Source organism: Lepidochelys olivacea (assembly GCF_965140295.1).
Source record: "Lepidochelys olivacea isolate rLepOli2 genome assembly, chromosome: 1".
Taxonomy (NCBI): Eukaryota; Metazoa; Chordata; order Testudines; family Cheloniidae; genus Lepidochelys; species Lepidochelys olivacea.
The window spans coordinates 303,436,257-303,460,217 of record NC_140411.1 but is presented as its reverse complement, the minus strand read 5'-3'; the positions used below and the strand labels follow the sequence as shown (position 1 = coordinate 303,460,217).

At 40.9% G+C, this 23,961-nt stretch overlaps 1 protein-coding gene across 4 annotated transcripts in view; it reads left to right on the top strand.

Annotated features, from left to right (window-relative positions):
* DOCK4 (dedicator of cytokinesis 4) overlaps window positions 1-23,961 on the top strand; it is a 420,789-nt gene that overhangs the window by 240,573 nt on the left and 156,255 nt on the right. For all 4 annotated transcript variants that reach the window (XM_084616809.1, XM_084616807.1, XM_084616808.1 and 1 more), the window contains exon 13: window positions 11,470-11,595. In XM_084616809.1, the coding sequence (XP_084472935.1) occupies window positions 11,470-11,595 (126 nt within the window). The remainder of the gene's footprint in view (window positions 1-11,469; window positions 11,596-23,961) is intronic.

The window sequence follows — 23,961 nt, the reverse complement described above, 5'->3', positions numbered from 1 at the left end:
AGGTCTCAGTTAAATCTTGTTTGGACTTTTATGTGAAACAAAATATTTAAGTAATAAGCGGAGGTTAAATAGCTTCATATGTATTTCTAGTACGATGATGTTAAAGCTGACAGAGCTTCACTTAATGAAGGAGAAAATAGCAGATATTCCCCTTTGGGCCTTTAGTATCTTAATTGCAATTGAAAGATACCCAATCTCACATTTATAAATACTTTATGTATTTTGTAGATTAGGTATAGATTTTAGTTAACATAAAATGCATAAAAACTCATTTTAAATTTTAATGTTCAGTTCAGATGTCTTGACTTTGTATCTCAAACAATAAAATGCGAGTATCAGACTTTACATACTGTATTTCTCATTAAAAGAAAAGGAAGGGCTGTAATCAGTAGAGTAAGGTAGAGGTGAGGAAAGCAGAATACTACTCTTGAAATTAGCATAGAAAAATAAATCCACCTGGTTCCCAGATTGGGGTGAAATGCCTTGCTTTAAAACATGTCTGCTAACATGTTCATTAACAGATTTATCGCATAGGATAGATAGACACTAATGTTTAAAAATGTGCTGGCTCCTCAACTCTAGGGAAGTTTGCAGTGATATCACCTGTGAAATACCGCTTTGTCTGAAGAAAAGATGCCACTGATCCATTGGAGGTGTAAGGAGGAGTTCCTATCCATCTGGTCATGTGCAGCTGTTCTCAGCAGGATTTGGAGATAGTTATATCGAGTGACCTGGATCACTTGGTAACAGGGGCACTGTTAATACAGCCAGATGCAAGGTCATATGTCTAGAAACAAAGAATGTGTGTTGCACTTACAAATGGGGTACTATATCATGGAATGCCGTAGCACTGAAAAAGACTTACGAATCATGGTAGAAAACTAAAAGGAACATGAGCTCCCGGTACAGTGCTATAATTAAGAGACCAAAAAAAAAAAAAGATTCTTGTATGTATAAACAAAGGAATATCAAGTAGAAGTAAGAATGTGGTTTTACCTCTAAACTTTGCATTAGTGAGACCATTACTGGAATACTGTGTCCAGTTCTGGTATCCACACTTCAAACAGGATGTTGAAAAATTGGAGAGGGTTAAGAAAAGAACTACAAGAATGATTTGAGGACTGGAAAACGTGCCTTACAGTGAGAGACTAACCTAACTAATTGGCTCATCTAAGACAAGGTTAAGAAGTGACTTGAAGATGATCTACAAGTACCTACGTGGGGAAGAGATTTCTGATAATAGATGGCTCTTGAATCTAGTGCAAAAAGGCAGATTGAGATCCCATGGTTAGAAGCTGAAGCTAGACAAATTCAGACTAGAAATAAGACACAGTTTTTTAACAGTGAGGGTAATTAATCTGTGGAACAAATCTAGGAACATGGTAGAGTCTTCAGTATACGAAATCTTTTAAATCTGGATGTTTTTTCTAAAAAATATTCATGCTCAGACAGAAGCTATGGGATCTACTCAGAAAAGCTTGAATGGGAGAGGTCCTTTGTTCTGTATGCAAGAGGTCACACTGGATCATCCTAATAGTCCCTTGTGGCCTTGAACTTTATGAAGATGATCTTCCAGATCCTAATCAGCCAGTGCTTCTTGCAATTAACAGGTGGTGAAATAAGGCTCCACCATTTCCAGGGTGAAGAAATGCCAGGCATACACTCTTGTTACAGTGAAACACCACTTACAAGGAAGTCTTTGTTTTCATCTACATCAATAAGTGGAAACAAGCAGATTAACCTAAAAAGTCATGAAGAACCGTGGAAGATAAAGGAAGGCACAATAAATAAATATACATTCATATGACAGCAGGGCCATCATTCTGTGGGGTTAGGAAGACATAGAAAAAAATAGAAGTAGAAAAAAACTACTTCATTTTAAGAGGGCTTGACAGTATTCACATCCAACCTCAAACCAGTTGAAACCAATCCTTAGGTAAAAGTATTCAGCTAATTTATGAGCTGCAGGCCATGTGGTCAAAAGTGTAATTGGGAAGCCAATGAACCTCCCTTCCTCTACCAGCGATTTGAAGAATCCTCACTCAGACATCAAAGGCTGGGAACAGAGGAAAAGCTATTGGACTTTTCCTTGATAATTCAGATTAATCAGGCTCATGCCTTCAAGTGAATTTGCAGGGGTTGGCTGGCTCCACTTCCCAATTTGAACAGTACTTTAAATTCCTTTGTGAACCAAAACTCACAGGGTTCGTACACCCTCTGTTTTCCATTGTTTTAAACTGCAATGAATTGACACACAGTTAATTTTAGTGGCAGGATAGATACCGACTGTGCTCATGGTTATCTGTGCTATTGCAGTGTGGACACGTTAAACACTGTCAGAAATGCAAACACCTGTGTGCTTTCAGAGTTATTTTAAAATCTTTTGAGAGCTTTGTTTGGACAGATGCCTGATTTTATTACCTTTCTAAAAAAACAAGCGGAGCTGGTTAGCAGTCTGTCCAAGTTTTTCATGTCCGCTTCCTGTGCAGCTGCTAGACATTCTCCTCTTAATATGATCTAGGAGTTTCTGTTGCTTGTGGATAGAAATTGAATGTAAACACTTTTTATTCAGAAAACCTCAAACATAAGTGAATAGGCTGTGGGCATAATGAATACAGTTTTCCTTTCTCTCCACTTCACAGCTACACACAGGAATCAGTACTGCAGAATCAGAGCCAGCCTAATGTAAAATGACAGACCTAACAAAAATGTAGAACGCTTGTTCAGTAACTTGTCTATTTTACACATCATCTCTGTTCTGAATGGGAATAATAATCTATGGTAAATTGTAATGCAACTAAATGGGGAGAAATCTCTTGAAGCTGAAGTGACAGGTGTGAAAAACTGTTTGCAATACCATACAATGTTATTTTTAGTATTTTTCTTGCAACTCGATTATTGTAAGGAGTGATATTAATTTGCATTTATTGTGTTAAATATTAAGAGGATAAAAACCTAAGAGATTTGGTTTAAGGAAAAAAAATGTGTACTTGATCACTAAAAAAAAATTGAACTAATTGTTTGCAGGCGGATCAGTAGGTTTCTTTGCACATTTTAACAACCATTATTCTAAGAATACCAAATATATCGTTTATGTATATTTTATGGGGTGTTACTGAGATACTGATTGTGTTAGCTAGAGCTAGACACATTCCAGGGATTTTTGTAAAATTTGCAACACCCTGTTGTCAATGCACTCCAGTTCTAACAGGTTCACTCCAGTTTTTGAACCTCTCTGGACTTGACTGATAATTGTGTGGATGGAGTGGGGGTGAGAGGTGATAGGGACATAGATTAGTGGGGATTGATATGAAGCCATCAGATATGTGGCATTTATGATCTGAGACAGAAACAAACTCAAGTTTTCAGAGGTGAAATTCTAGTATTATCATATTATTATGCCCCAAGTTCTTAACATGCCTGCATTCCTTTTCTTCTGGTATCTTCCTCACCTCTCTCAAATCTGCTGTTGACCACACTCTTCTTAATAACCTACGTCACCTGAAGTCTGGCACATTACTGTCCTGTCACTGAAACTTCCTTTCACAGAAAAGTAATATTCTCTCATCTTTATAATCCTTCCACATAAAACTAATTTTGATAAAATGCAACTTGAGTTTCTCTCTGGCAGGGGTGTGCACAGGAATTTAAATTTGACCACTTTTGGAGGGGCACGTTCTGTGCCCCCGCTGTGGCCCTGGGGCCAGAGGACCTCTGTGCCCATGTTGTGGCCCCGGGGTTGGAGGAGTTCTGTGCCCCTGCCAATTATTGCGGGGGGACACGTGCCCCTAGTTGCTCCCCCTTGTGCACGCCCCTGCCCTCTGGCCATAGCATGGAAACAACTCTATAGCATATTGTAGTTACAGTTAAAAATCTTGTTTCTTCCAGCTACTCATGGCTTCTCATTGTCTTGTCTAGACTAGGACTTGAGGTCCTGTTGTAATTAACTAGAGTTATAACATTTTAAAATGTTAATGTCCTAGAACAAACATCTGTGGGGTACCTAGATTATAAAAGGTGGTGGCTTGAGTTCACTGATGGTCACTGATTGAGTTCTAGCAGGACCCTATATTCTATTTCCTTCAATACTGTGCAGCAGTCCATCCTCCTAAAGTACCCCCAGAACTATGTGCTAATGTTTGTTTCCCTCCTGTCATTGTTACCATCATATTGATAACACTGCTTCCTCCTTGGTGTTTGTTCCACCTTTATATTAAGATGCCTCCTGAGTGGAAATAATGAATTTTAAATTTCAGCCACTATGCTTTTTCTATCTTGCTTCTCTCCTTCTTAGTCTTATTGAATGTACTGTTCAGATACTGTGTAATCTTATGATGCCTTTGTTCACCTTTCTCTGAGTGACTTAAAGCTATGGAAACAACATGGAGTCTGGTGGCACATTTCAGGTGCCACCGGACTCGTTGTTTTTGTGGATACAGACTAACACGGCTGCCCCCTGATACTTAAAGCTATGGCTTTGTCATCAACTTTTTCAGCTAAATATTTAGAGGCATCTCCTCCTCTTCTCTCCCATGCTTGTAAATCAACTTATCACAACTTTCAACTATGTTGACCATATATCTTATTGCCTTGACTTATTGGTCAGCTCCCAGACTACTGCACTGGGCAGCACAGCACGGGGAGGAGGTGACCAACCCTCTGTGACGAAAGAAGTGGTTTGGGACTATTTAGAAAAGCTGGACGAGCACAAGTCCATGGGGCCGGATGCGCTGCATTCAAGAGTGCTAAAGGAGTTGGCGGATGTGATTGCAGAGCCATTGGCCATTATCTTTGAAAACTCATGGCGATCCGGGGAAGTCCCGGACGACTGGAAAAAGGCTAATGTAGTGCCCATCTTTAAAAAGGGGAAGAAGGAGGATCCTGGGAACTACAGGCCAGTCAGCCTCACCTCAGTCCCTGGAAAAATCATGGACCAGGTCCTCAAGGAATCAATTCTGAAGCACTTAGAGGAGAGGAAAGTGATCAGGAACATGCCTGACTAATCTAATTGCCTTCTATGATGAGATAACTGGCTCTGTGGATGAGGGGAAAGCAGTGGACATGTTGTTCCTTGACTTTAGCAAAGCTTTTGACACTGTCTCCCACAGTATTCTTGCCAGCAAGTTAAAGAAGTATGGGCTGGATGGATGGACTATAAGGTGGATAGAAAGTTGGCTAGATTGTCGGGCTCAACGGGTAGTGATCAATGGCTCCATGTCTAGTTGGCGTGCGGTATCAAGTGGAGTGCCCCAAGGGTTGGTCCTGGGGCCGGTTTTGTTCAATATCTTCATAAATGATCTGGAGGATGGTGTGGATTGCACCCTCAGCAAGTTTGCAGATGACACTAAACTGGGAGGAGAGGTAGATACGCTGGAGGGTAGGGATAGGATACAGAGGGCCCTACACCAATTAGAGGATTGGGCCAAAAGAAATCTGATGAGGTTCAACAAGGACAAGTGCAGAGTCCTGCACTTAGGATGGAAGAATCCCATGCACCGCTACAGACTAGGGACTGAATGGCTCGGCAGCAGTTCTGCAGAAAAGGACCTAGGGGTTACAGTGGATGAGAAGCTGGATATGAGTCAACAGTGTGCCCTTGTTGCCAAGAAGGCCAATGGCATTTTGGGATGTATATGTAGGGGCGTTGTGAGCAGCTTGATGGACGTGATTGTTCCCCTCTATTCGACATTGGTGAGGCCTTATCTGGAGTACTGTGTACAAGAAGGATGTGGAAAAATTGGAAAGAGTCCAGCGGAGGGCAACAAAAGTGATTAGGGGACTGGAACACATGACTTATGAGGAGAGGCTGAGGGAACTGGGATTATTTAGTCTGCAGAAGAGAAGAATGAGGGGAGATTTGATAGCTGCTTTCAACTACCTGAAAGGGGGTTCCAAAGAGGATGGATTTAGACTGTTCTCAGTGGTAGCAGATGACAGAACGAGGAGTAATAGTCTCAAGTTGCAGTGGGGGAGGTTTAGGTTGGATATGAGGAAAAACTTTTTCACTAGGAGGGTGGTGAAGCACTGAAATGCGTTACCTAGGGAGGTGGTGGAATCTCCTTCCTTTGAGGTTTTTAAGGTCAGGCTTGACAAAGCCCTGGCTGGGATGCTTTAGTTTGGGAGTGGTCCTGCTTTGAGCAGGGGGTTGGACTAGATGACCTCCTGAGGTCCCTTCCAACCCTGATATTCTATGATTCTATGACTCTCCTTCTGAAATCCTCATTCATGCCTTATTTTTTTCTTGCCTTCACTGTTGCAATTTGTTTACCTCTAACCTCTAAGGAAGTGGTTCTCAAACTTGTGTACTGGTGACCCCTTTCACAAAGCAAGCCTCAGAGTGTGACCCCCACCCCTCCTATAAATTAAAAGCACTTTTTTATATCTTTGACACCATTATAAATGCTGGAGGCAAAGCAGAGTTTGGGGTGGAGGCTGAGAGCTTGCGAGCCCCCCCATGTAATAACCTCATGACCCCCAGTTTGAGAACCCCTGCTCTAAGGGTACACCTACATTGCAGCTGAGAGCATAAACAAGCTAGCCACTGGAGTATGAACTTAGGAGTGTGGGGAGGCTTATACTTGGGTAGCTAATCTGTGGTGCCGTCCATGCCACAACATCCCCACTGCTATTTTTAGTGCTCTGGCCTGAGCAGAGCTAGGGTTGTCTGCCTTCCCAAGCTGGGAGGCATACTCCCAGCTGCAGTGTTAGACGTACCCTAAAAGTCTCAGCTCTCTAGCCTATGCATAATGTTTCAGTTCGCCTTTACACCGTATTCGTGTCACTTCTGTCTTCATATGCATTAATTGCAGTGAACTAGTTCAAAATTGCCTTCCTTGTGTTTAAAATTCTCCATGGATGTGTTACAGTTTACCTTGCTAATATTTCCTCTTTCTTCTCACCTTTCTACTTCCTCTTCTCATCTATCAGCTGAGTCCCCTAGTATAAGCTTACTACACTTGTCCTTTAGAATTCTTCCATTTGACCTACCTGTATCTCTCTGCCTTGTCGCTCCTTTTTTCAGATTTTATCTTAAAACATATTTTCCTCCCATCTGTCTATGCCTCTTATTTTTTCTCTTTCTCATTGGCATTTACTGCATATTTGAATATATTTACCATCCAATGTCTTTACTGTTTTTAAAATCTCTTGCCATGTATAGTACATGATTTATGTGTCTATATACTATCTTTTGCATTATTTAATTCTAATATATTTTGGGGTACAGTTTATATGAAAGATGCTACACAAAATAAAAATATTGAATTATATATCTTGGTATGTGTCTAAATGATAGATGCCTTAGAGAGTTTTTCTTTAAGCTTTTGTAGATCAGAAGAGGATTCCTTCAGTTTTAAACAGTGAACTCTGTGAAACACAGAGCTGTACGTGTCTTCTTTTGCAGGAGACAGTGTATACACTCCTTTGACAATCAGTTCCATTCCCAGGTTAAAACTGCTCTTGCCATTGATAGTTTTTAACATCTAATTTTTATGAGCAAAATAGAGTTCTCCAAAGCAAATCTGTGAGATAAATGAAAAAGAAAGATTGCAGGAATCTTTATATGCTAATTGGATTCAAGGTCTTGAACTTTAATTTAAAATGTTTAGGGAGGATAACAGCATTACATGACACACGGCAGTGTACAATATCTGATTATTTTTAGCACCATTCTTCTACTTGATGTGATCTGGGTTCATGGCAAATATCTCTTAGGTTTTCCGGGAGACAACATTGTAATTTTTTTAAAAAAATCTTTGATAAATTAGTGAAATATTTCTTAATATATAAAAAGAATGAGGTTTTGGTAATAGGCTAAAAATTTATGTCTCTAGGTCATGGTTTGGTCATGTGCTCCAGGTTGATGGTAACTGAAAGTCATTACCCCTTCACAGCAGTTCAGTTGCTTATATGGAATTAGTTGGTCATCTCTGTACAGTTCCTAGACAGCAAATGTCTATGACCGAGACAACCAATTCCTGGAGCTTTGTTGTGAATGGGAGCAGTACCTTAGAAATGGAGTGGATGTCATCAGTCTTTTTTGGTGGTGATTTGCAAATGAAATAACAATAAATGAAAAGGCCCGTTGGTGAGCTGAGCATATTCATATTAACCATTTGCTATTTAGTGAGATGTAACAACCTAAGGTGCAAGCGCACTTTTACCTTGAGGGATTTAGTCACTCATTGATACCAAAATGAACTACCATAAATATTAATGAGCAAGGTGGATGAGGTAATATCTTTTATTTGTCCAACTTCTATTGGTGAGAGAGACAAGCTTACACAGAGCTGACCTGAAGAAGAGCTCTGTGTAAGCCCAAAAGCTTGTCTCTCTCACCAACAGAAGTTGGTCCAATAAAAGATATTACCTCACCCGCCTTGTCTCTCTGGGGCCGACACAATTACAACAACACTGCATAAATATCATCGAAAATTGCCCGCTCAAAGGCGCTACTTCATGTAGCTGACAATTCATCAAAATAATAAATTGTTATTGTAAATAATAAACTACAGAAGAAAGATAAAAAATTTCTGTACTGGATTAGACCAGTGGTCTATCTAGTCCAGTATTCTGACTGACCATAGCTGATACCAGATTTCTAGGCAATGGTGCAACAACCACAAAATGATCAGTTACAACATAAACTGTTCAGTGGGGAAATTTCTTCCTAATCCCACAGAATGATGGCCCTGCTGTCATATGTGTGTATATTTATTTATTTATTTATTTATTTATTGTGCCTTCCTTTATCTTCTAAGTTTCTTCATGCCTTTTTAGGTTTATCTGCTTGTTTCCACTTATTAATGTAGGTCAGGAATTTGTCCCTATCTGCATCTGTATGTGTCTGTTGACACACAAAATAAGTTCAAGTGTGGCTGAGATCAGGGAGGATTAATCCCTACAAGATGTATCATCCTGACACTTGTCTCAATGATTATATTGAAATTACCAAAAAGCAAACATATCCTTTTTGTTAATTTCAGCTATGAAATTATGCTGGTGCTCCAGTTACATTGTGTATTGAAATTATCACTCCTTTCTTCTAGAACCATTATTTCATTGGAAGGAGAGTAATATATTACACTCATTAACCCTTGAGTATCATGTCTTCCAGCAGACACAGAACGGAGCCTTTGTTAGAGTGAATCAAACATACTGAAAAAATGATTGTTTATAACTTTAGCCATTATGAGAGTTAAAGTGTGTTCAACATACAATGTTGTGTTTAAGCAGAAAAGTAGCAGGATTTGGTTTTCTTACATTGTTCTTCTAATTTATCTTGAGCTTTTGGTTTTAATGGCAAGAGTTTCCTAAGCTTTGCTGTGATTAGAAGTGCACTGGTGATGTAGCCATACCTAAAGATGCTCATTGAGACTCCCACATTCTTCCACTAGGTAGTCACCTTCAAAACCACTATACCTTTTGCTCTGTATCAGACAAGACAGTATTTTGTTTGCATCTGCTTTTCTATTAAATTTTCAGGACCACTGCAAGCAGTCATGTAGTTTTTCTCCCTTTGTATAGTACTTTCTTAGACAACTAATGCCCTTCAAGAATAACGTTGTGACTTCCTATTTTGTAAATGTTGAGATCAGAGCTTTTTATTATTTTGATGAATATTCAAATACCTTTGTGACATGTCATGATAAAAATATTGTTTAATTATAGAAATACCTCTGTAGAACCTTTGTCAAGATGGGTATTTTTGTGACTCTGCACCTTAATTTTTTTTTCTAATATGTGCATTTTTTCTTGGGCTCTCCAACACGCGGGTACCTATTGGGAAAGGGGAGAGTGATGCATTTGTCCTACTGCCTTAAGACACACACTGAATTCTAGTTTTTTGTAAGACTAGGTGGTGATTGGTTTGATAAATAAGCAAATAAAAAGATTAAGTCTCAGCAGAGTATTACTAATTGACATTTCCCAGAAGTGCATGTGATGGGTTTGGTCACAGAGACCCCTTGGGACTGTCACCTGAAGTTACCTCTGAGCCCGTTTTCCCTGTCAGCTTGGGACTCCGGAACCCTGCCTTGTTGAGACAGACACTCTAGCCTGCTGCAGCACAGACCCAGGTCTGGTCCACACCCCAAAGCTGCAGACTTCAACCAAAAATTGCTCAACAGGTCACCTATCTCCAGCACCCAGATACCCAGTTCCCAATGGGATCCAAACCCCAAATAAATCCATTTTACTCTGTATAAAGCTTCTACAGGGTAAACTCATAAATCATCTACCCTCTATAACACTGATAGAGAGAGATGCACAGCTGTTTGCTCCGCCAGGTATTAATCACTTACTTTGGGTTTATTAATCAACAGGAGTGATTTTATTAATAATAAAAAGTAGGATTTAAGTGGTTTCAAGTAGTAACAGACAGAACAAAGTAAGTCACCAAGCAAAATAAAGCTAAAACCACGCAAGTCTAAGCCTAATACATTAAGAAACTGATTACAGGTAAAATCTCACCCTCAGAGATGTTCCAATAAGCTTCTTTCACAGACTAGATTCCTTCCTAGTCTGGGCCCAATCCTTTCCCCTGGTACAGTCCTTGTTAGTTCCAGCAGACATCTTAGGTGGAAAGCAGGGGTATTCTCATGACTGGCAGCCCCCTTTGTTCTGTTCCACTCCCTTTTATAGCTTTGGCACAAGGCGGGAATCTTTTGTCTCTCTGGGCCCCCACCCCTCTTTCTAAATGGAAAAGTACCAGATTTAAGATGGATTCCGGTATCATGTGACATGGTCACATGTCCTGTGAGACCTCATTCTTCATTACTCACAGGCTGGCCCACATGTACACAGGAAGGCTTGCAGGTAAATAAACGTATTCACAACCAATTGTCCTAGTCAATGAGAGCCATCAAGATTCTACCATTAATGGCCCACACTTTGCATAATTACAATACAACCTTAGGGTTATACTTCATATTTCTAGCTTCAGATACAAGAATGATACATACATACAAATAGGAGGAATATATTCAGTAGGTTATAACCTTTGTTATGATATCTTACAAGAGACCTTTTGCGTAAAGCATATTCCAGTTACATTATATTCACATTCATAAGCATATTTTCATAAAACATATGGAGTGCAATGTCCCAGTGCATTCTTGTTAGGACTTATTAGATCTGCTTGTCTACGGTTTGAGCTGCTGTGATTGCCTCAGTTACAGACCAATGGTAGCCACCTTGTTACTGCTTGTGTATGGCTGGATGGCTGTCTAGTGCTTACCTGGCGCTCTACATAGAGGATTTTTGTACAACGTTTATCCTTTCCAAATGCATACAACTTCTGACATGGTTTAGAGTTATTGACCTTTGAATTAGAAAGATCATAATGAATTATATAAACTTTCTAATATTAAATACCGTGTTTCTGTTTGAAACAAAATGTTTGAATGGATTTTAGACATAACGTTGCATTATACCATTCTTATGTCTCTTATTTCTTCTCTTCATTTCTAGGTCTGGCAGTTTCTCTTCAACTGTTTCATGGAGACATTGAACAAATTAGGAGAGATTACACATCCATGTTTACTCATGGGGTATCAATAACAAGAAAGCTGGGTTTTTCCAATATTATCATGCCTGGTAGGTTAAAAAGAAAAATAAGAAAGAAATAAAAAAAATTGAAATCATTTAATTTTCAATTCCTTTCCAAAGAAATTCTGTACTTCAACAATTCTCAAACGTCAGCCCACTGGGACTTTAAAAACAGGTCTGTTCGCATTAATGAAATTCAAGTTTAAAAAATGGTCTTTTTTTCCATGCCTTGGAAGTCGCTTCTGCCTATGCCTAGTAATTTGGTGATTTGGTAAAATTTAATCCTAACTTTGTACAAGTGCAAATGATTAAATAGGATGAAGTGCAGTGGACTATCAGGCTCTAAGTAAAGTACGGTGTGATCAGTGGAGTTTTTAGGGGCTGTTGTTAAAAGCTGCCATTCAAAATAAAAGCTCATGTAACTTGGCTGACACTTTCCATATGACACTTTGACCAGTCTCTTGTGAGTACAGTGGGTGAAAAAGAAGGGGCAGATAAGTAGCTGCACAGATGCAGATGGTATGTGGTGCTCAGAGGTTTTATTAAAATTAAATGGTATTTTTAACAGCATGTGATTAAACAGGTGTTAAGAAAGGCTGGATAAAGGATTAATATGAATGTGGAGGTGTGAACATAGTAAAATAACTGATGGTGATACTGATCACAATTTTCTCTGGTTTAGCCTAATGATCGGTTGTTTGTACAAAATAAATACGATTTTTTTAAAGGTTTTTTTTTTAAATTCTATTTTAAAAATAGAATTTATATAGTCAATATCTCTTTGAAAGGAAACCATACTTAAAACCATAATGACCTGAAATATTATTACTTGGATATTGTTACTGACAAAAACCTTGAAATGCGCTAGTGGTATAAATCCTCCTTATGACTCACTGTGGATTGTTAATGGGGACTCCTTTGCCTGTTATAAAGCTGTATCCTTGCACTCTTCAACAGTTAAACTAGAGGCAAATCAAGGTCCCAATTCAAGAAAGAACATGCTTAAATCCATTCCAAATCAGGAATGCACTTCAATAAGATTTAAATTGGAATTTAAGTCAATAGGATTTAAGCACATGCTTCCTGAATTAGTGTCTAAAATCTGGCAGTTGATAAACCATTCTTATGCTTTTACTACCTGTTAAAATATCTGGTATTCAGCATCCGTATTTCAGATTACTTAAATTCAGCATTTGGATGTACAGAATCTGTAGGATAATAAAAAAAATCTTATGATTGCTGTGTAAATATTTGGGAAGTTTCATTGCAATATTTAGCAAAACATACCAAACGACTAGACAACACAATGTAAATATCAATTTTACATGTATGTTAATAGAAGAGTCAAATTTAAATATTATGGACTGCTATGTAATTGTATTTATTTGGAGTGGGGTGTTCCATAATTTAAAATAAATAACATATTTTAAAAATTATATAAATGACAACAGTGGGTGTAGTTTTACTGAGGACAAGATAATTCCCAGTAAGGGAAGTATCTACAGCTCATTGCTCATGTGTGAGTGAATGAGCTGCTGCTGCATTGTCACATTGTCTATGACTGTTGTAAATAATTCCTTACTCATTAGATTTTCTCCTTTATCTTCCTGGTGAGGGACAAAGTGATGAACTAACATATTATGAAAAACATGTTATAATACAGCAGCATTGTAGCCAGCTGCTGGAGAAATTTCACAGCTCAGTTTCACAGCTAAGTGTTGTGTGGATTCATTTGAAAGTTGTCTATGTATACATAGATAAATAGATTTCAGTGTGCTCAATAATTGTCTGCATACTTCTGTTTTGGAATCACATAGATTTTGTGAGTCTTTACTGGTGTAAATGAGATTTTTATCGTACTCAGATAATTACAATACTCTAGTCAGGACAAGTTCCACATTGCTAGGCAGAACAGTACACTGTAGCGAGTGAAATGCATGTAGAAGATTGGTCACTGCGAACGCTGTGGACTTTTTAAAATATAAAGCTCTTCTTTCATTTTTGTTTTCTCTTTCAGCTTATTTTCTTCAGAAATGCTTCTGAGGTTGTGATCAATTGAAATATTAGGGAACATATATACTCATTTCATATTGGAAACATCCATTCATTTTATTGTTTCCTTTCTTTTTGTTGCAATTTAGTATTTTGTTAAGCTCAATCAACTCAAGTCAGTGCTCATAATCAAATCATAGTTGAATTATTAAATAATAGGCTTGGTGTACAGTGTAGCTTAGAGTCTTTAGCACAAATTGCAGTGTCTGCATTGAAAATGCCAAATCTGAAAACACTTTCCCTTACTGGTGCCTTTTGAACTATAATTGCCCTTCATTTTCTATCTTCATTATTCTCTTTTCTCTTTGGGGATTTTACCACTGAAAGCAATTATGCATGTTTTTTTTATAAAACAGTGCCTTTTTATGACACTGAAGTCTGACGAGATGAGGCCCCAGAATGCTCTTTCCAGGGCACATGTAATACCGTTTTAAACCCCACATCTTTTAGGAAATGGGGAGCTAGATTCTGATGGACAGGAAAAGCCACTTATATCTCAGCCTCATTCAAGTCATGTGCGGCTTACTAGACTATAGCCGATGAGGAGAAGGAAGTTCTGTGGACGGTATCCTCCATGAAGTCTAACTGCAAATGTATTTTCTAAGTGTAAGTGGGATATTGGGGTAGATTCTGTAAAACTACAGCTACACACACTTTCCTGCACCTCAGTTTTAACAGTTTGCTGAAGCACAGGCCAGAGTTCTCTGTCCAGGACTGCTCAGAAAGCATTATACAGAGTTAAACTCAGTGTAGTTGTATTTAAACCCTGAATTTAGGTTTTAGCTGCTCCAAGTCACCTTCAAAGACAGAGTACCACAGTTGTTTAGGATATAAATATTTACATTGAATATTAACAAGCCAGACATTTTGAACGGTACTTGAAACGACCTTTAAATAACTGTTTGTTCTAATGAAAGATATTGGGTTGTAATAGTACCAGTGTACTCTTCTATACAGGTTTTATAAACTTTGGCTGTTTGTACAGCACACATTACTGGAATATAAGTCTGATTTGTAGCATCTGAATCACAAAGTACAGCTTTTGTGTAGTGTGTTTATACTCATTTATTCTACCACACACATTCATATGCATTCTTTCCCTCTGATTTTCAGAGGTGGTTCTAAGAGTAGAGAGGTTTAACCTGCAATGTGTGTCACCAGGACTCTTCACAGCTGGAATGACCACAGAAGTGTGTCTTGGTCTATATCCAAATCCCTCTGTGGGGTCAAGAGAGAGAAAAGTCTGATTTGTGGATGCTTCTTGTGAGCAGTGTTCAGCTTCCCTTTGTTAATGGTTGGCTTGTTACTCAGTCTGTGTGATCATAAGGAAATCTTCTTACTGCCATAATATTACAGGTCTGAGACATCTGCATATAAAATAATGTATCCCTTGGATTTATATAGGGTACTACCTTTCTCCATACACTCAGTTAACTCAAAGAAGGGATTTGAAAGCTCTCACCTCCTTGACCGCTTCCCTTGTTTTTCCCATGAATTAAGACAGAATCACATTTGAAAGCAACTATCTAATAACTAAATCTGACTTCCACAGGCTATGAACTTCTAGGGATGACAAAAGCTCTCCTTCTGGTACCCTCTCTAAGTCCATAAAACACTGCAGTGGACCATGCATTGTTTTAGTGATTGATCTCTTGGCTCACTTGGCAATAACAGGAATCTCACAGACCATCTCTTGACCCACATATTCAGGATGGACACTATCTTCAGCCTAGGAATAGACATAGGGGATATCGCTAAAGTTCCACTCTCAAGATCTGATCACCGCCTCTTCCAGGTGAAGATCAGAACCTTCCTTTCTTCCTTCCCATCAGCTGGTTCACACATAAAAACTTGAATTCTCTAGGTTTTCAACTCACCTGAGGAGAACAGACCTCCCAGCTAGAAGACCAAAACAAGACCAAGACAAGTTGGTACAACAGTGTAATCAATTGATATCCCCTACCATCAATGCCTTGGCCACAAGTTATCTGTTCTTTCTCTCTCTACCCTGAGACTCAGCAGATAGAATGCACAGACAGAAAGATGAAATGTCTGTGCCACAAAATGAATCTGAATCGCTCACTAAGAGTACTAAAACTTCGTACTGGCCTATACCACAGCAGCAAAGGGGGCAAACGAAAAGAGTCATCTACAGGAGCTGTCATCAACACAGCACCATACTGGCCGGTAGCTATTTTGCACAGTGATCCAGCTGATCAATTCAGACTGCATAGTCAAGATATCGGTGCCAAGCATCACCTGCTATGACAGGTTTCAGAGTAACAGCCGTGTTAGTCTGTATTCGCAAAAAGAAAAGGAGTACTTGTGGCACCTTAGAGACTAACCAATTTATTTGAGCATGAGCTTTTCCAGGCAGTTTCCACGGTATGCATCCGATGAAGTGAGCTGTAGCTCACGAAAGCTCATGCTCAAATAAATTGGTTAGTCTCTAAGGTGCCACAAGTACTCCTTTTCCACCTGCTATGAAACTCTTTCCTCAGACTTTGCTGAAGAAATTTACCGGATACAATGAGAACTAACCAAGAAATAAAGGTGAATTCCTGACCAGACTGCACTACCCAACCCCCACACTTGCCAAAACCCAAGAAGCCCTAAGAAATATTAGAGCGATCTCCTGTGAAGCAGATGTGTGCTCTTCCTTGTTGGTAAAACCATCAAGTAACAGCTATTCCCCCTATTAATGGAAATTTCAAATGCCAGAGAAGTAATAAAAAAACAGTGGTCTACTGTGATATCCTGCTTGGGGTAGCCAGAATTCTGAGCCCCTCTGTTAACCCTTTTAGCCTCAGCAAATGAGAGTTTTGTTGCTGCTAAGCTATGTATCAGCTCCCTGACACACCAGCTTGTCTGCCTTGCAAGCAAACTCTTCAGGACTCTGTCAATCCAAACACTGCCTGGCAGGTAACAACCAGTGAGCCCAAGTTTCTCTCCAGTGTCCAGTCCCTGTCACTAAACACTCTCAGAAATTAAGTTCACTGCCTCTGAAGAGAGAGAATACACATCAGCCTGTTTGGCTAACTGAGGAGTCACCTTCCAGTTTAATAAACAACACTGAGATGGTTTTGTAATAAGCCAAGAATGAGTTTATTAATAAAAAATAGAGATTAAGTAATACTAAGTACGAATAGAAGACAGGAATGGTTACAAACCAAACAAAATACACTTTCTAGTGATTAAAACTTAATTTCAGCAAATTACAGTCTTTGTCCAAGTTCGTCACTTACATTAAGTCTCCAGCAACTTTTGCATTCCCTTCGTGTCTCCAGTGCCTCAGCACCCAACATGTCACTGATCGTTTGAGCAGAGCCACCTGTCACCGAGATGCGGATCCTCACGGCCAGAGAGATCCTCCCAACGACCGGCCCGTTCCAGCTCCCAGTCCCAGACTAGATTCCGGTACCAGTCGAGCATAATGAGGTGTAGATCGCCTGATTACCAAGGGCAATCCGCCGAATGTCACCAGTTCCCAAGGTCCCACATGAGGGACTTCTCTCGATCGGACAGGTCTATGTCTAGGCGAAGCAGCCGGCACCGCACAGAGAAGGGCCACTGGTCCGCCCGATCATGGTCGCCTAATAGCGACCACTCTGCTTCCATCTCCGGCACTGAGCAGAGTCCTTGACATTGGGACAAGCCTTGCCACAGGCAGTACCATCTACGTCATCGGCACCGCAACCGACTCTGTGGCCCCAAGGCCAGTGGCCAGCAGCCTGGAACCCCTGGAACCCTTGTTGGTTTACCCAGCCTTTGTGGGCCATCTGGTTGGTGTTCCACCTCCGGGGGAGCAAGTCCCAGAAGGGAAGACCCCCCCCAGGACCATGAGGACCCGGGGGAACAGCCAGCGAGATCACCAGGGGACATGACAGATCCTATGGTACCAGCTTCTTCTTCATCATCGTCGGATGAAGCTATTACGGGTCTCCCTCACCAAGTTCCACAAGATGATACTAAGGCTCATCAGGAACTATTGAAGAGGGTCACATCCAAACTGGGGCTTCACGCAGAGGAGCTAGAAGAGTTCCTGTTCGATGTCCTTTGGTCCACAGCACCTGCTAGGTCCACAACACCTACATGAAGGGGTATAGAAAATTACTAATGACCTATGGCAAATCCCCTTCTTCCTGCCCCCCCCCATTTCAAAAAGGGTCTTCCCTGGCCCCTGCCCAGCTGACTGGACTTGTTGTCTCAGGACCATGGATGTGTCCTACATCCCAATCTCGCCCCCCTCCACCTCTCAGTGTGGATGCTGCAAGGCTGAACCCGGAGGAGCAGACCTGCTCTTATGAGGTTCAGCAGGTCCTCTTGGGAAGTAAGAAGCCTTCCACTAGAACGACTTACCTGGCCAAGTGGACAAGGTTTTCCTGCTAGGCATCAGAGTGCGGTATCTGTACAGTCTATCCTAGACTACCTGTTCCATCTAAATAACCAGGATCTAGCACACTCTCCAATCAGAGTGCATCTCGCAATCATCTCTGCCTTCCACCTGCTGATCCAAGATCAGAGAGTGTTCTCTCATGACATGGTCAGATACTTGAGAGGCCTCAAGAGGCTCTTCCTGCCGGTCCAGGCTCCTATCCCACTGTGGGACCTTTACTTGGTTCTTTCTAGGCTCATGTGCCTGCCCTTTGAGCCGTTGGGTCTCTGCTCCCTTTCCCACCTGTCATGGAAGGTCACCTTCCTTGTAGCAGTAAAGTCGGTAAGACGAGTCTCAGAGATTAAAGCCTTGACATCAGAGCCACCATATACAGTGTTCTACAAGGACAAGGTTCAGCTGTGACCACATTGGGCCTTTCTGCCAAAAGTGGTGTCTACCTTCCATCTTAACCAGGACAGCTTCCTCCCAGAGTTTTGTTCCAAGCCGCACACCACTAGTGACGAAAGGAGGCTGTGCGCCTTGGATGTCAGACGTGTCCTGGCATTTTACCTGGAGTGTACCAAGCCTTTCTGCAAGTTGACCCAGCTCTTCATCACAACAGCGGACAGAATGCAGGGCCTTCTGGTGTTCTCACAGAGGATTTCCAACTGGATCACCTCCTGCATCCAGACCTGTTACGAACTGGCTCAGGTCCCATCGCTGCTGATGGTCAGGGCCCACTTGACCAGAGCGCAAGCATTCTCAGTGGCCTTTCTGGCATACATTCCCATCCAGGACATTTGCAGAAGCCACAACGTGGTCTTTGGTTCACACATTCACAGCGCGCTACTCAGCAGGCCAGAGACAATGCTGGGTTCCGCAGAACTGTGTTACAAGCTACACGTCCATGAACTCCTACCCACCTCCAAGGGTACTGCTTGGGAGTCACCTAATATGGAATGGACATGAGCAAGCATTCGAAGAAGAAAAGACAGTTACCTTTTCCATAACTGGTGTTCTTCGAGATGTGTTGCTCACGTCCATTCCATTATCCACCCTCCTTCCCCAGTGTCGAAGTCTCTGGCAAGAAGGAACCGAGGCTGGGGGGTGCGGTGGCACCCCTTGTGCCGCGGCATGTACGAGCCACTCCGGGGAGCGCCAAAGCCGGTTCTCTGTGGATACTACTGAGGGAAAGGTAACTGTCTTTTTTCCTTGCCCAATCATTCTCACTGCCCTTTTCTGAACTTCCTCTAATTCTGCAATATCCTTCCTGAGATGGGCTGACCAGTACTGCACACAGCACTGGAGATGCAGCATTGATTTATATAACGGCATTATATTTTCTCTAATAGTCTCCGTCCCATTCCTTATGCATCTTAAAATCTTGTTTGCTTTTTTGACCACAGCTGCACATTGAGCTGAAGTCTTCGTTGAGCTGGGTAAAATGAAACTCGGCTCCCTTTCCTACAGTTAATATAGAACCCTGTGAGGGTTCTGTGTAACTTAATTTTTTCCCCAGTAGCGTACATAACTTCACATTGTGAACATTGAACTTCACTTGGCATCGCATTGTCCATTCACTTATCTGTTAGGTCTCTCTTAAGTTCCTGACAGTCCACTTTTCAAGAAGCTATTGACTCCATAACTACCAATGCCACTTCTGGATTTTTTTCTAGGTGCTTCCTCGTCTAGTCTTTGCTCTGCTTATGTGTAGGAACACATGTTCCAATCAATCCATTCCTCTGCTCGCACCTTTCTCCCCCTTTCTCTGGAATTAAAAGAAAAATGCTGTATGTTGAGGCTTTGTGGGTTGTGTAGTTTTATGAAAATAACCTCATAGCCTATGATGGATGAAGCTGTAAGGACGTTCTTTATAAGTTATTTTCAATAATTTATGACTTTGATGAGGAAAAGTGCATGTTTAGCATGCAAGAGCTCAGGTGAATTTAAAAGTAATGCTAATGAGAGCTGTGGAGTAAATTCCCTGATGATTTTGTTGAGCATTTACCTCTGCATCTGCTTGTATATTATTTACTTAATAAAGAACCATTACTTTTATTAAATAAATGTGCATGCAGTGAGAAACAACACACACTTGTGTATTCTTTCATGAAGAAATAGTCTGAATTTTTCACCTTCCAGATGAATCAGACCTCCCTACTTTTTCTACAATTTTGTTTCTTTTCCTAGTTGCCAAGACTACAAAAGTTTTGGGTTTTTTTTAACCTTTGCTAGTAACCTTGTCTTTTTGCGTTAGGTACTCAGAAATGCGTTTACAAGAATATTGTCCAGTAAAACAAACCTGAAATTCCAGCGTCCATAAAACTATTATGATCTGTGGGGAATATATCTTCTGCATTCAAAATCCTGCTCTAATTCCTTTTTTTAAAATCTTCAGTTCTGCCAGACAAGCTACCATTTGTGCAAGTCTTGGGGAGTGGGGGACAGGAGGAGATATACATGAGCATGTCTCAGGATGGATGAGTAAAATGAGCTTTTAATCTCTCTCTCTCTCTCTCTAACACACACACACACACACTTCTCCTCCTGCTGTGTTGATTTGCTTGGTGCATTGGGAAACAGGGTAGTGAGAGTAATGGTCTGAGAAAGGGGTTAGAAGAGGGGAGTGCTAAGAGAACTTAATTGCAGCTTTGCTCCTATTATAGCTTGTGGGTCTGGAGAGAGAGGCTACAAAGTGAAATTAAACAGTATGTCAGAGATCTGGTTGCTTTCACTTTGCTGCTTCTGCAGTTGGAGTGGAGGAGCAGCCTGTGTGTGGTAAGCAAATTCGTTTAGCCAGATGCCCCTGACCTCAAGTGCAACCAGGATTTCAGCAAGGCACTGCCAGATGTGTTTCCCTAAAAGACCCAGAAGGAAGAACACTTCATTAAAGAGACTACAGGCAGAAATAGTCTGGCAATCTACTTCTGCATGAGCTAGCACAGGCAAAATAACAGAATTTAAAGCTAGAACTGAATGTTGTAAATCATCATGCAAAAATCTTTAATTCTATCAAAATCCTGTTGCAAATGAAATTTTGAGGACTCAAAAGCTACTTCAGAATCAATTTATGAAAATTGTTGTTTGAAATCTGGTGAAAAATGCTTCACCAATTTTGACCTGTCCTGGTAAATATGTGTCTAATTTAATTAGTACTGTTGTGGCCTGTGTTTTATTAAGATTATTTTTATTTATTATTGGTTTGTAAATCTTTTATCCCACTTTTGCTTGAAATAATTGTTTTAAGTCTACTAGTTAAAATGATGAATGAGACAAAATTACAAAACTATTGAGTCAGGAGTTCTTTCTTGAATAGTCCATTCACAATGTGCTGGCTAGACTAGATGTAAACTACCGGGTTACTCCAGGAGCACACACATTTGAAATACTGGTACATAGTCAATGCTCCTATCTTTAGATACAAAGGTGATATATGCATACAAACAGGATAATCATATTTGATAGATTGTAACTTTTCCATTGATACCTTAAATGAAATACTCCAGGAATGTGGGGGACAGCTGGTCTCTAGCTGTCTGGCTTTCTTGTCAATTTCATGGCTCCTGCCGTGAAATTGACAAGACAGCCAATGGCCAATGTAAGTAACACAGTGTCTACACAGACAGTGTGTCACCCTCACTAAACCCCAACCCAACCCCTACGCCTCTTGTGGAGATGGAATTATGTTGGTGTAGTAAGACACTTAAACTGGAGAGAGCAAGGCTGTAGTGTAGATACTAACATAATTAAGGTTTCAGAGTAGCAGCTGTTAGTCTGTATTCACAAAAAGAAAAGGAGTACTTGTGGCACCTTAGAGACTAACAAATTTATTTGAGCATAAGCTTTTGTGAGCTACAGCTCACTTCATCGGATGCATTCAGTGGAAAATACACTGGGGAGATTTATATACATAGAGAACATGAAACAATGGGTGTTACCATACACACTGTAACGAGAGTGATCACTTAAGGTGAGCTATTACCAACAGGAGAGCAGGGGGAAACATTTTGCAGTGATAATCAAGGTGGGCCATTTCTAGCAGTTGACAAGAACGTCTGAGGAACAGTGGGGGGATTGGGGGTGGAATAAACAAGGGGAAATAGTTTTACTTTGTGTAATGACCCATCCACTCCCAGTCTCTATTCAACCCTAAGTTAATTGTATCCAGTTTGCAAATTAATTCCAATTTAGCAGTCTCTTGTTGGAGTCTGTTTTTTTGTTGAAGAATTGCCACTTTTAGGTCTGTAATCGAGTGACCAAAGAGATTGAATTTTTGGTCCGACTGGTTTTTGAATGTTCTATTTCTTGACTTTTGATTTGTGCCCATTTATTGTTTTACGTAGAGACTGTCCAGTTTGACCAATGTACATGGCAAAGGGGCATTGCTGGCACATGATGGCATATATCACATTGGTAGATGTGCAGGTGAAAGAGCCTCTGATAGCGTGGCTGATGTGATTAGACCCTATGATGGTGTCCCCTGAATAGATATGTGGACACAGTTGGCAACGGGCTTTGTTGCAAGGATAGGTTCCTGGGTTAGTGGTTCTGTTGTGTGGTGTATGGTTGCTGGTGAGTATTTGCTTCAGCTTGGGGGGCTGTCTGTAAGCAGGGACTGGCCTGTCTCCCAAGATCTGTGAGAGTGGTGGGTCGTCCTTCAGGATAAGTTGTAGATCCTTGATGATGCGTTGGAGAGGTTTTAGTTGGGGGCTGAAGGTGATGGCTAATGGCATTCTGTTATTTTCTTTGTTGGGCCTGTCCTGTAGTAGGTGACTTCTGGGTACTCTTCTGGCTGTGTCGATCTGTTTCTTCACCTCAGCAGGTGACTATTGTAGTTGCAAGAATGCTTGATAGAGATCTTGTAGGTGTTTGTCTCTGTCTGAGGAGTTGGAGCAAATGCGGTTGTATCGTAGAACTTGGCTGGAGACAATGGATCGTGTGGTCTGGATGAAAGCTGGAGGCATGTAGGTAGGAATAGCAGTCCGTAGGTTTCCGGTATAGGGTGGTGTTTATGTGACCATCACTTATTAGCACCATAGTGTCCAGGAAGCGGATCTCTTGTGTGGACTGGTCTAGGCTGAGGTTGATGGTGGGATGGAAATTGTTGAAATCATGGTGGAATTCCTCAAGGGCTTCTTTTCCATGGGTCCAGATGATGAAGATGTCATCAATGTAGCGCAAGTAGAGTAGGGGCATTAGGGGACGAGAGCTGAGGAAGCGTTGTTCTTAGTCAGCCATAAAAATGTTGGCGTACTGTGGGGCCATGCGGGTACCCATCGCAGTGCCGCTGATTTGTTCTTATGCTTACCGAAAGAAACTACAGCATTTGCTCAAGAAACTCCCTGAAAAAGCACAAGAACAAATCCGCACAGACACACCCCTGGAACCCCGACCTGGGGTATTCTATCTGCTACCTCAGCTCTCATCCCCTAATGCCCCTACTCACGCTACATTGATGACATCTTTATCATCTGGACCCATGCAAAAGAAGCCCTTGAGGAATTCCACCATGATTTCAACAATTTTCATCCCACCATCAACCTCAGCCTGGACCATATGGAGCATCAGGCATTGCCACTGCCTCTGCTATGCTGCACTGTACTGTACAAGTTCTGACTTAATTCTCCAGTTGTTTCAATTCAGTGCCTTTCACATACAATAAAATTTATTTAAAAAAGCAAATGGCCATACAGTATGTGCAGCAAATACTCAGGATGCATGAGAAAGTTAAGGCTGAATCATAGACAGTATTATTGCAGTTTCCCCACCTTCTGTTAATTTAATATGGCCGTACCATAACTTCTGTATTTTCAAAGATTTGCATGGAGATGTAACCCCACAACTCCCATTGGAAGTCCATGTGAGAATGTTCAGATCTGTAAGTTCTTCTTCGCGTGCTTGCTTATGGCGATTCCATTCTAGTTCTAGGTGAGTGCGCGCCCATGTGCACAGTCGTCTGATATTTTTACCTTAGCGGTATCCATAGG